The sequence below is a fragment of the Saccopteryx leptura genome, chromosome 3, assembly GCF_036850995.1.
Source record: "Saccopteryx leptura isolate mSacLep1 chromosome 3, mSacLep1_pri_phased_curated, whole genome shotgun sequence".
Classification (NCBI taxonomy): Eukaryota; Metazoa; Chordata; class Mammalia; order Chiroptera; family Emballonuridae; genus Saccopteryx; species Saccopteryx leptura.
In genome coordinates, this window is record NC_089505.1 from 65,248,773 (window position 1) to 65,258,796 (window position 10,024).

Genomic DNA, 10,024 nt, shown 5'->3' on the forward strand with positions numbered 1-10,024 from the left:
TTCCCATGTCTTGCCTCCTCCCTCCACCCAGCTGCAGGCCCAGCGCCCCCATCACAGAAACCACCACTTGCAGCAAGGGAAGGGTCAGGTTTTAATGTCCCAGTCCTTGGATCCAAGCCATCCAGCCGCCGGCCATTCCTCACGGCCATGCTGCTCACTCTGGCGGTGGCCTGCCTGCTTCATCGGGGCCTTCTGCGGCAGCCGTTCCATCATCCTCGGGCACCAGTTCCACGTCCAGCTCCAGCTGGCCCATGTAGAGGCCGACGGCACAGGCCCAGAGCAGGCCAGCGGCCAGCACAGCACCCACGCCTGCGGCCGCGCCCCCCAGCGAGAGCTGCATGGGCCCCCGCAGTGCTGCCAGGCTCACCACGTAGGAGGCTCCACCCCACACTACGCACAGGCCGCCCAGCAGGAAGAAGCCTGTGGGAAGGAGTAAAGAACAGGGTCCATGGGAGGAAGGGCCTGGGGTCCTGGGACGGGGGAGGGGGCAAGAGGGTTCAGGGTCAGGGAGGCAGATCCTGGAGAGGGACGGGGGTCAGGGGACTGAGGGGACTTAGAGTGGGGATGGGGCGAGGGTAGCACGGAGCCAGTTCAGGCGTTGGAAGGTATCAGGGGTGTCAAGGACTTGGAGGTGGGGTCCAAGGTCAGAAGAGGTGGGGGGGGGGCTGGTCTGAGAGCAAAGATTGGGTTGGAGGGGCAGGGCCTGGGACTAGGACCCTCATTTTTGCTGAGAAGTCAGACTGGAGAGGGAGACCCACAGCCATGCCCTGGGCCACTGACTCTGGTGGGTCCAGTACCCACGAGGTGAGGGTGTGGGGTGTGTGGGAGGTCAACATAAGTGAGGGTGAGATGGCTCCCAGTTGGGGGGGATGGGGCAAGAAGGACTCTATACTCATGGTGGAGGCTCTCCATTCTCGTGTGTGTGTGTGTGTGTGTGTGTGTGTGTGTGAACATCCATATCCCCCAGTGGAGGCAAGAGTGGAAATCTGTACTCACCATAGGCAGCTTCCCGACCCATGTCACTCTGCATGAAGGAGATGACTCCAATGCCGGATGCCAGGAGGCCATTCCGAAACCAGGAGAGGAAGGCTTGGAGGGAGGGGGAAGATGGGGGAGAATCAGTATCAGCCCAAAGCCCCTCAGCCCAGACGATCAAACAGGAACTTCCAGTAACCCCGCCACCACATCCTGCTCCAAATTCCCATGTCCTGGCAGCCCCCTCACCTAACCCACCCCCCAAAGCCCAATCTTGTCTCCATCTCTGAACTCCGTTCCCCTAAACTCTGCAACACCAAATATTCAATGCAGTCTGCAGATTCTGGAGAATAATATAGGGCCAAAATTGTGGGACCTAAATCTGAGGACAAGAAGGCCCCAAGCGGTCATCTTGGTCAATCTCTTCCCCTTGTGTGTGATGAATCCCCAAGGACTGTCCTCTCACTTCCCTCTCAGACCTCCTGGAACAAGCTGTTCCCTTACCCCATGCTTGATGTCACTCACATCAATTCAAATTCCTGATGCGGTGCTAAGGGGCTAGTTGGGTTACAATCTCTGCACCCCTACACCAACCATCCTGTATCTAGATGGCCCGTCCCTTTCTGACTCTCCAATCCTGTCATGAGACCCCGCCCCCTGCAGCCTGGATCACCTCACCCTCCAATCAGCCCATAGTTTTTTTTCTATTGGTTGTCCCCTTTTCCAATCAGGAACTAGCCTCTTTTTCTGTGGGGATCCACATTCCAGCCTTAGGAGAGGTGGTCGTCCCTTCGATCGGAACTGGCCACTAACAACGTGGACCCCCCCTTGTAGACAACTTCCTGCCCTTGGTCCTCTTTGGAAGCCTCTCTCCTCCTGATAGTGCAGTTCCATCAGGCGGCCTATCCTAGTCCGACCGGCCTCTCTGACCCCTACTGCACCCCACTAACCCGTCCCACCTGCAAGCCCTTCTCCTATGCGGGCACACTGCGCTCTTACAGCCAGCACTTCCCTGCGCCTATACGGAAGCCCTTCTTCCTCCTAGCCCGAGCCCTGTCTCCAGCGGAAGCCCCACCCCCATCTCCCACTCGCACGCGGACAACTCGGCTATACCGAAGCCTGTCTGCCAGACGGGCCGACCCCCGCTCCAGCCCCAGACCTGTCTCATGCGCCTTCCTGAGGAGCCAGGCGTCCGCGCGGTCCAGCTCGGACACGGGGGGCGGCGAAGCCCCGGCGCGGGAGCCGTGGCCGGGGGCGAACGACCCCCGGGCGCCCCCACTCCGGGGCCGCGGAGGCGGCAGCAGTGCCCCCCGGAAGCGTAGTCGGGCCAGGCGGGCAGCCCGAGCCCACCACCAGCCGCCTCCCATGGTTCGCACTACAGCCACCGCGCCCCGCCCTGCCTCACAAGCCGCCTGTAGGCTTAAATACAGGTCACTCACACTTAGAGGCTCATCAATTGGCCTTGTGCACGCCACTCAGACCCACTACGCACGTCCCATTGGTCAGAATTGCAGCGATTCCCTCCTCTGTCATCTGTGCGGGTACGAGGTGTCCCACCTTGCTTCTACTGCTGGACTACGATACCCAGATGCCACTGTGCCCAGGGAAGGCCAGTCTTCAGAGGTTGAGGCGCGATACCTGCCGGGATTTGTAGGGTTTGTTAATAACTTTAATTCCAATGACCAAAAAACAAAAACAAAGCAAAATTCAACATAGAACCTTTACAAAATCTCAAAGAGCCCAGAAGAAAGTGAAACTCACCATAAATCCCACCAATGAGGTATATTTTGTTGTATTTCCGTCCCTTTGTTTATGCTGATGTGAAATAAGATTACTTTTCGATACATTGTTTCACATAACAATAAATCATAAACATTGACCGATGGTATCATTTTTCCATAGCGTACTTTTAAAAAATATATTTCTTTTGAACTTGAGACCAGATGCAAGAGGTACAAAAGCGTCTAATGAAAAGTAATCCTCACCTCATGCCCCAGCCAGCCAGTTCCCATGCCCTGTCCCATAGAACCAAGTTAAATGTTTCATACCGATGCGTTATAAGGATGTAACACAAGTGATCTCAGGCCCTAGGTTGTTTCCAAATTTCCCTGCTAATAACAAGTGTTCCCTTGTAGGTGTAAGCCTATGTCCGAGTCTGGAAGGACCAGATCCCACCGGCAAATTTCAGTCTCCAACTTCTGACTCTGGCTTCACACATAGCTTTCTATATCCTCTATTGATCTGAAGAATAAGTCATTTTTTTAATTTAAAAAAAAATGGGTTTATTTCAGAATAGCAAAAAGAATTGCAATTAGGGGCTAACAAGCTATAGAAAAAAACATAGGCAAATCCAACAAAGGAGAGAAACATTATTTGAGAAAAAAGGATGAGAAGATGCAATGTACATCTTTTTCTAATGTCCAAATTTTTTCTTTTTTTTAAACAATTTTATTTATTTTTTATTTTTTTAAAGATTTTTATTTATTCATTATAGAGAGGAGAGAGAGAGAGAGAGAAGGGGGGAGGAGCAGGAAGCATCAACTCCCATATGTGCGTTGACCAGGCAAGCCCAGGGTTTTGAACTGGCAACCTCAGCATTTCCAGGTTGACGCTTTATCTACTGCGCTACCACAGGTCAGGCCTGTACATCTTTTTCTGTTGGGGCCTATAACTGATGATTCTTTCCTGTTGACATTTTTTCTGTTGTGTTCTCTTTGTAATTCAGGTATCTTCCTGTAGTTGACATCAAGTGGTACTATTTGAGGGCTCCCCCTTCTGGCCAACCAACTTTATTTTAGTTCGTTTTTCTTCATTATGGTAATTTTCACATTCCTGGCCCTGACAGGTTGGCTCAGCACTAGAGCCTCTGCCCAGGGTGTGGAAGTTCCGGTTCAATTCCTGGTCAGGGCACACAGGAGAAGTGACCATCTGTTTCTCCACACCCCCCCTTCCCCTCCCACAGCCATGGCTCAATTGAGCAAGTTGGCCCAGGGTGCTGAGGATGTTTCCATGGCCTCGCCTTAGGCGCTAAAATGGCTCAGTTCTGGAGCAGCAGAGCAGCAGCCCCTGCTGGGTAGAACATCAGCTCCAGACAGTGTCGGGTGGATCCTGGTGGGGGTGCGTGGGGAGCCTGTCTCTCCATCTCTCACTTGACATCTCCATGTCCCCCAACCCTACAGGTAGGGGACTTTGTAATAATAATAGCAAACATTCACTAATGGCTTTCTCTATGCCAGGAATTGTGCTGGGCACATTATGTGCATAATGTCATTTAATCCTCATTGTCACCATAGGAGTTAAGGATTAGAATATTCATTCTCTCTTTTATAGAGGAAAATGAGGCTCAGAGAAGTGGGGTAATAAAAGTTAATGTTATCCCTGGCCAGTTGGCTCAGCAGTAGAGCGTCAGCCTGGCGTGCGGGAGTCCCAGGTTTGATTCCCGGCCAGGGCACACAGGAGAGGCGTCCATCTGCTTCTCCACCCCTCCACCTCTCCTTCCTCTCTGTCTCTCTCTTCCCCTCCCGCAGCCGAGGCTCCATTGGAGCAAAGATGGCCCGGGCGCTGGGGATGGCTCTGTGGCCTCTGCCTCAGGCCCTAGAATGGCTCTGGATGCAACAGAGCGACGTCCCAGAGGGCAGAACATCGCCCCCTGGTGGACATGCCGGGTGGATCCCGGTCGGGCTCATGCAGGAGTCTGTCTGACTGCCTCCCCGTTTCCAGCTTCGAAAAAATGAAAAAAAAAAAAAAAAATGGCCCCTCACAGTGGCAGGCATGCAATCCATAATCTGCCATCTGCAATCCCCCTGAGCGCAAGCACCCATAGCCTTATAAGGCCATACACACGTGGCACTGCCCCGCACCCACACATCAGTCGAAGAGCTTGCAGCCCGAAAACCCACAAGCAAGCCTAACACAGCCATTTTCCCCACAGATTTCCGCTCTCATACTTCTAATGAGCATTGTATCAGCGGTCCCAGCTAGTGCAAGAAGGCAAGAAAAATAAATAAAAGGCATAAAGTTTAGAGTCCACGGGTAGTCAACCTTTTTATACCTACTGCCCACTTTTATATCTCTGTTAATAGTAAAATTTTCTAACTGCCCACCGGTTCCACAGTAATGGTGATTTATAAAGTAGGGAAGTAGCTTTACTTTATAAAATTTATAAAGCAGACTTACAGCAAATTAAAGCATATAATAATAATTATTTATCAAGTACTTTATGTTGGATTTTCGCTAAGTTTGGCAGAATAAATCTTTATAAAACAACTTACTCTAGTTAAATCTATCTTTTATTTATAATTTGGTTGCTCTGCTACCGCCCACCATGAAAGCTGGAACACCCACTAGTGGGCAGTAGGGACCAGGTTGACTACCACTGGTTTAGACAGAAGGCCTGACCAGGCAGTGGCGCAGTGGATAGAGCGTTGGACTGGGATGCAGAGGACCCAGGTTCGAGACCCCAAGGTCGCCAGCTTGAGCGTGGACTCGTCTGACTTGAGCAAAAAGCTCATCATCTTGGACCCAAGGTCACTGGCTCGAGCAAGGGGTTACTCGGTCTGCTGAAGGCCCGCGGTCAAGGCACATATGAGAAAAGCAATCAATGAACAACTAAGGTGTCACAACAAAAAAACTGATGTTTGATGCTTCTCATCTATCTTCATTCCTGTATCTCTGTCTCTATGTATCCCTCTCTCTGACTCTCTCTCTGTCCCTGAAAAAAAAAAGTGTAAACAGAAGAAGACTAATAGTATTTGCACATTATGTGATTGTTTATGTAGAAAAGTCTAAGGAATCAAAATAACTGCTAAAACTAAGTGAATTTAGCCTGACCTGTGGTGACTCAGTGGGTAAAGCATCAACCTGGCATGCTGAAATCATCAGTTCAAAACCCTGGGCTTGCCTGGTTGTTGTAAGGTGCCAAAAGCTACAGAATTAATATTAATATTTTATGAAGTTTAAAAAACATTTTGTTGATTTCGGCTGGGCATACAGAGAGGTTTTTTTTTTTGCATTTTCTCCGAAGCTGGAAATGGGGAGAGACAGTCAGACAGACTCCAGCAGCGCCAGACCCAGATCCACCCGGCACGCCCACCAGGGGGCGATGCTCTGCCCCTCCGGGGAATCGCTCTGCCGCGACCAGAGCCACCCCAGCGCCCGGGGCAGAGGCCAAGGAGCCATCCCCAGCGCCTGGGCCATCCTTGCTCCAATGGAGCCTCGGCTGCAGGAGGGGAAGAGAGAGACAGAGAGGAAGGGGGGGGGGCGGAGAAGCAAATGGGCGCCTCCCCTATGTGCTCCGGCCGGGAATCGAACCCGGGTCCCCCGCATGCCAGGCCGACGCTCCACCGCTGAGCCAACCGGCCAGGGCCCATACAGAGAGGTTTTGTGGATGACCTCTCTGTACTTGTGTGATTAGCATAAAACCAATATGGCCGATGGCATTGTGTTTTAAATGCAGAAGAAGAAGGAGACTTGGATTCTCTGACCTTCCCACATACCTATGGGGGAAGGGTGAGTAGCTAGCCAGGTACAGGAAGAAAAAGATTAAATTAAAATCTTTTCTTATACTGATGAAACATTTACAGGCATTTGTCCCTATGGAAACTACCCCTCTCCTCCTGAAAGCATGTAGGTAATGTATGTATCTCTAAACACAAGGTATAAACTTATGCCGTGATCTCAGGTTTTTTCCACTCCCATGTATATATAATTAAAAGTATATAAACAGCCCCTGAACTATTTTTGGGGACTGCACGATTTGGGCCTGATGCCCTGTGTCAGCCATGTGTGGCCAGCTATTAATAAATCTCCTCCTTTAATAAAACTCTTCAAAATTTATCTGGACTGGGTGTCTCTACATGGACTCAATGAAGTGAGGTACAGTGCCTTTCAGAATCTGGGGTTCTGTACTCTATAACATGGTTAAGGCACATACAAGAAGCAACTACTAGGAGTTGATGCTTCCCGCTCCTCCCACCCACCTTTTCTCTCTCTCCTCTCTCTAAAATAAATAAATAACATCTTAAAAAAAAAAAAGATAAAACTAAGTAAATTTAGAAAGGTTGCAGGATACAAGATCAATATACAAAAATCAATTATATATTTGTATCCTAGCTGGAAGCAATTGCAAAATGAGATAGAAAATAATGCCTGTAATGCCGGTGGCCGAGGCCAGGCAGGTCCACACTGGATTCGAGCAGACAGTAGAGAAACTGCAGAGCTGGAAAGTGTTGGGCCATTTCATTGAATAAGTCTCACAATGGCAGACAAGCACACAGGCAGGGGAAACCTCTTCTCCAACACACAAACAGCAAGAATGGCCCCTCACAGTGGTGGGCAGACAATCTGCCATTCACAATCTGATAGATACGTGAATTTACCAGGAATTCCAAACTGTCCTCTTGATGTTCCGCTTATCTGTCAGACCTCACCCTTACTTACTGGGCTATCGCCCCTGAGACAGAGGAATTCCAGAAAGCTGGTCAATTGCCCAAGAAGGAGCATTCCAGAAAGCTGAAATCGTAAAACCGTAAAAGGAAACATACCAGAACTTTTGACTCAGTACCCCCTCAGGATCTCCCAGACGCTATAAAATTCGCCCCTAGTCTGTAACCGGCGCTCTTCTCCCCGGAGAAGTGCCCGGCAGGGTTCCTTTCTTCCTTTCAATAAAGCCTATTACTCTGGTCTTTTCAGACTCCCATGGATTCCAACACAATCACCATCTCTCTTCAGCACAAACACCCATAGCCTTACATAGGCCATACACACGTGGCACAGGCACACACTCACACACCAATCAGGCAATGTGCTTGCAGCTGGTAACCCTGTGCACAGCCTAACACAGCTGTCCCACATTCCATCCCTTTAGGGTTGCTCGCCTCACAATAGATACATTACATACATCCCAAAAATGACAATTACAAAGGTGTTCTTCACAATGTCTTCCTGAGCACTCTGCCCAGGGAGTTAATTGGAGGCCCACCTCTAGCCACTTACTGCATGGTGCCAACAAGGCCACCCATCATAGGTGGGGGCCTGTACAGTCCAAAGCCATTCCATTGAAACTAAAAAGTGTCCTTGGTGCATCTCTGCAACTGATGGGAACAGCTTCTCAGTGCAGGAGGGCCTCCACAGGTGCTGCAGCTCCCCCCCCCCCCATCAGGGTCTCTCACAGTACTGGCCATTAGCAACAAGTCCATCCATCAAGGGAACTGGTGCCCTACTCTGGTCACAATCCAAGAGTCAGTCCACAATAGACAGCCCAGCTGTCTGTGCAAATCACTAATGTAAAGTCCATTATAGACAACTAGCCATACAGCTCTTTATTTTTTTATTTTTTTAAAATTTATTTTATTTTATTTGTTCATTTTTAGAGAGGAGAGAGAGAGAGAGAGAGAGAGAGCAAGGAGAGAGATACAGGGGGGAGGAGCTGGAAGCATCAACTCCCATATGTGCCTTGACCAGGCAAGCCCAGGGTTTCGAACCGGCGACCTCAGCATTTCCAGGTCGACGCTTTATCCACTGCGCCACCACAGGTCAGGCTCATACAGCTCTTTATTAACGGACCTCACCACCTTTCCATAGTGTGCTGTCCATTGCCACAAGTCCCACCCAAACCCTCAACAAGCTCACAGGGCCTGGCGGGGTCAAACGCATTCAAAGCTTGTGTCGCCTTAACAGTTCTCTTAGCTGCTGTAAAAAAGAAAAAAAGAAAAGCACCTATTACCTTTTATACTTGTCAATACCTGCTGCACATTAGAGGGGGCCAGTAGATTGCCAATCTCACATGGGGCCTCTGGCCCCTGCCTGTCCCTGTTGGACGGGTCCCTCGCCCTCCCCCTATTCAAACTGGGGCAACGGGTCTTGGGGGTCCTGTAACCTGAACGCCTGCCATTTTTCTGGCAGATGCCGGGGCCAACTGCTTCCTCTGCTTTTTCAGCATCTAGAACCTCTGTTCTGACTCAAGCTGCAGCCAAAGCTCCAACAAGACTTTATTAGGCTTGCCATCTAATTTCTATCTGCCCTGGCCACAATCAAATCTACCCATATTTGTGTTCGGGCCATTTCTCTTGTTAGTTGGTGGGGGAGACAGCATGGGCAGCAGCCCTCACAGCCTTACAATCCATCCCTGCTCCAGAGAGCACGATACTGATAGATATGTAAATTCCAAACTGCCCTCTTGATGTTCCACTTATCTGTCAGACCTCACTCTTGCTGGACTATCACCCCTGAGACAAAGGAATTCCAAAAAACTGAGAAGCCGCCCCAAGGAGGGGCTCCGGACATACCAGGACTTTTGCCTCAGTATCCCCTCAGGCTCTCCCAAACACTATATAACTCGCCCCTAGTCTGTAACCAGCGCTCTTCTCTCCCAGGAGAAGTACCCGGCAGGATTCCTCTCTTCCTTTCAATAAAGCCTGTTACTCTGGTCTTTTCGGACTCCCATGGATTCCAACATTTGGTGCCGAAACCTGGGACAGGGTACTAACTGCCTGGACAATCCCTCTTTGCAGTCCAAACTTACAACCAGGGAAGCAACGGTCAGCAGCAGCTTGTCCCGGGCTTACTCCCTGATTCTGTTTGGATGTGTAATTGTGGGTTGATTGGCCGGCAGTCTAACCCTGTCCTGAACCCCTGCTGGACCAGAAAGGTAAGGAGTTTCTCCCTTCTTCTTCCCCGGTTGGCCTCTAAATTTCTCTCTAAAAACACCCCTTTCTGGTCGGACAGTTTTCTCTGACACACCTCACATTTTGAGGGGTTTGACTTTCAGTCTCAGTGGACTGCACGGAAGACTAGGTGCCTAGTAAACCTCTCCACTCTCTCGGACTTCTTGTCCTCGGAGCTCCCTGACAGGTGGTGACGACCTCTATCAGGGACGACTCCCCCACACGGAGATTCTCTCCTCTTGGGACAGTGACAAAAGGCGGGGACGTCCCCTCTTGCTCACCTGTCTCCACTATGGGCTCTTCAGGGTCTAAGCCTTCTGACCAGACCCCTCTAGGATGTCTCATAAAAAACCTCACCAGCCTGACCAGGCGGTGGCGCAGTGGAT

At 50.4% G+C, this 10,024-nt stretch overlaps 1 protein-coding gene across 1 annotated transcript; it reads right to left on the reverse strand.

Annotated features, from left to right (window-relative positions):
- Nucleotides 1-72: 72 nt before the first annotated feature.
- On the reverse strand, nucleotides 73-2,390 carry TMEM160 (transmembrane protein 160). The gene is made up of 3 exons (XM_066371879.1): nucleotides 2,135-2,390; nucleotides 997-1,089; nucleotides 73-420 (listed from the first exon to the last, which is right to left on the reverse strand). Exons 1-3 carry the CDS (start codon nucleotides 2,340-2,342, stop codon nucleotides 155-157), a joined length of 567 nt encoding a protein of 188 aa, XP_066227976.1. The 5' UTR covers nucleotides 2,343-2,390; the 3' UTR covers nucleotides 73-154.
- Between the last annotated feature and the right edge of the window lie 7,634 nt (nucleotides 2,391-10,024).

Coding starts and splice junctions, on each gene's coding strand:
- TMEM160 (XM_066371879.1), bottom strand. CDS start 2,342: ATGGGAGGCGGCTGGTGGTGGGCTCGGGCTGCCCGCCTGGCCCGACTA. Junction 1,090..2,134: donor CAGGAAGGCGCATGAGACAG/GTCTGGGGCTGG, acceptor CCTCCCTCCAAG/CCTTCCTCTCCTGGTTTCGG. Junction 421..996: donor GGGTCGGGAAGCTGCCTATG/GTGAGTACAGAT, acceptor TCCTTCCCACAG/GCTTCTTCCTGCTGGGCGGC.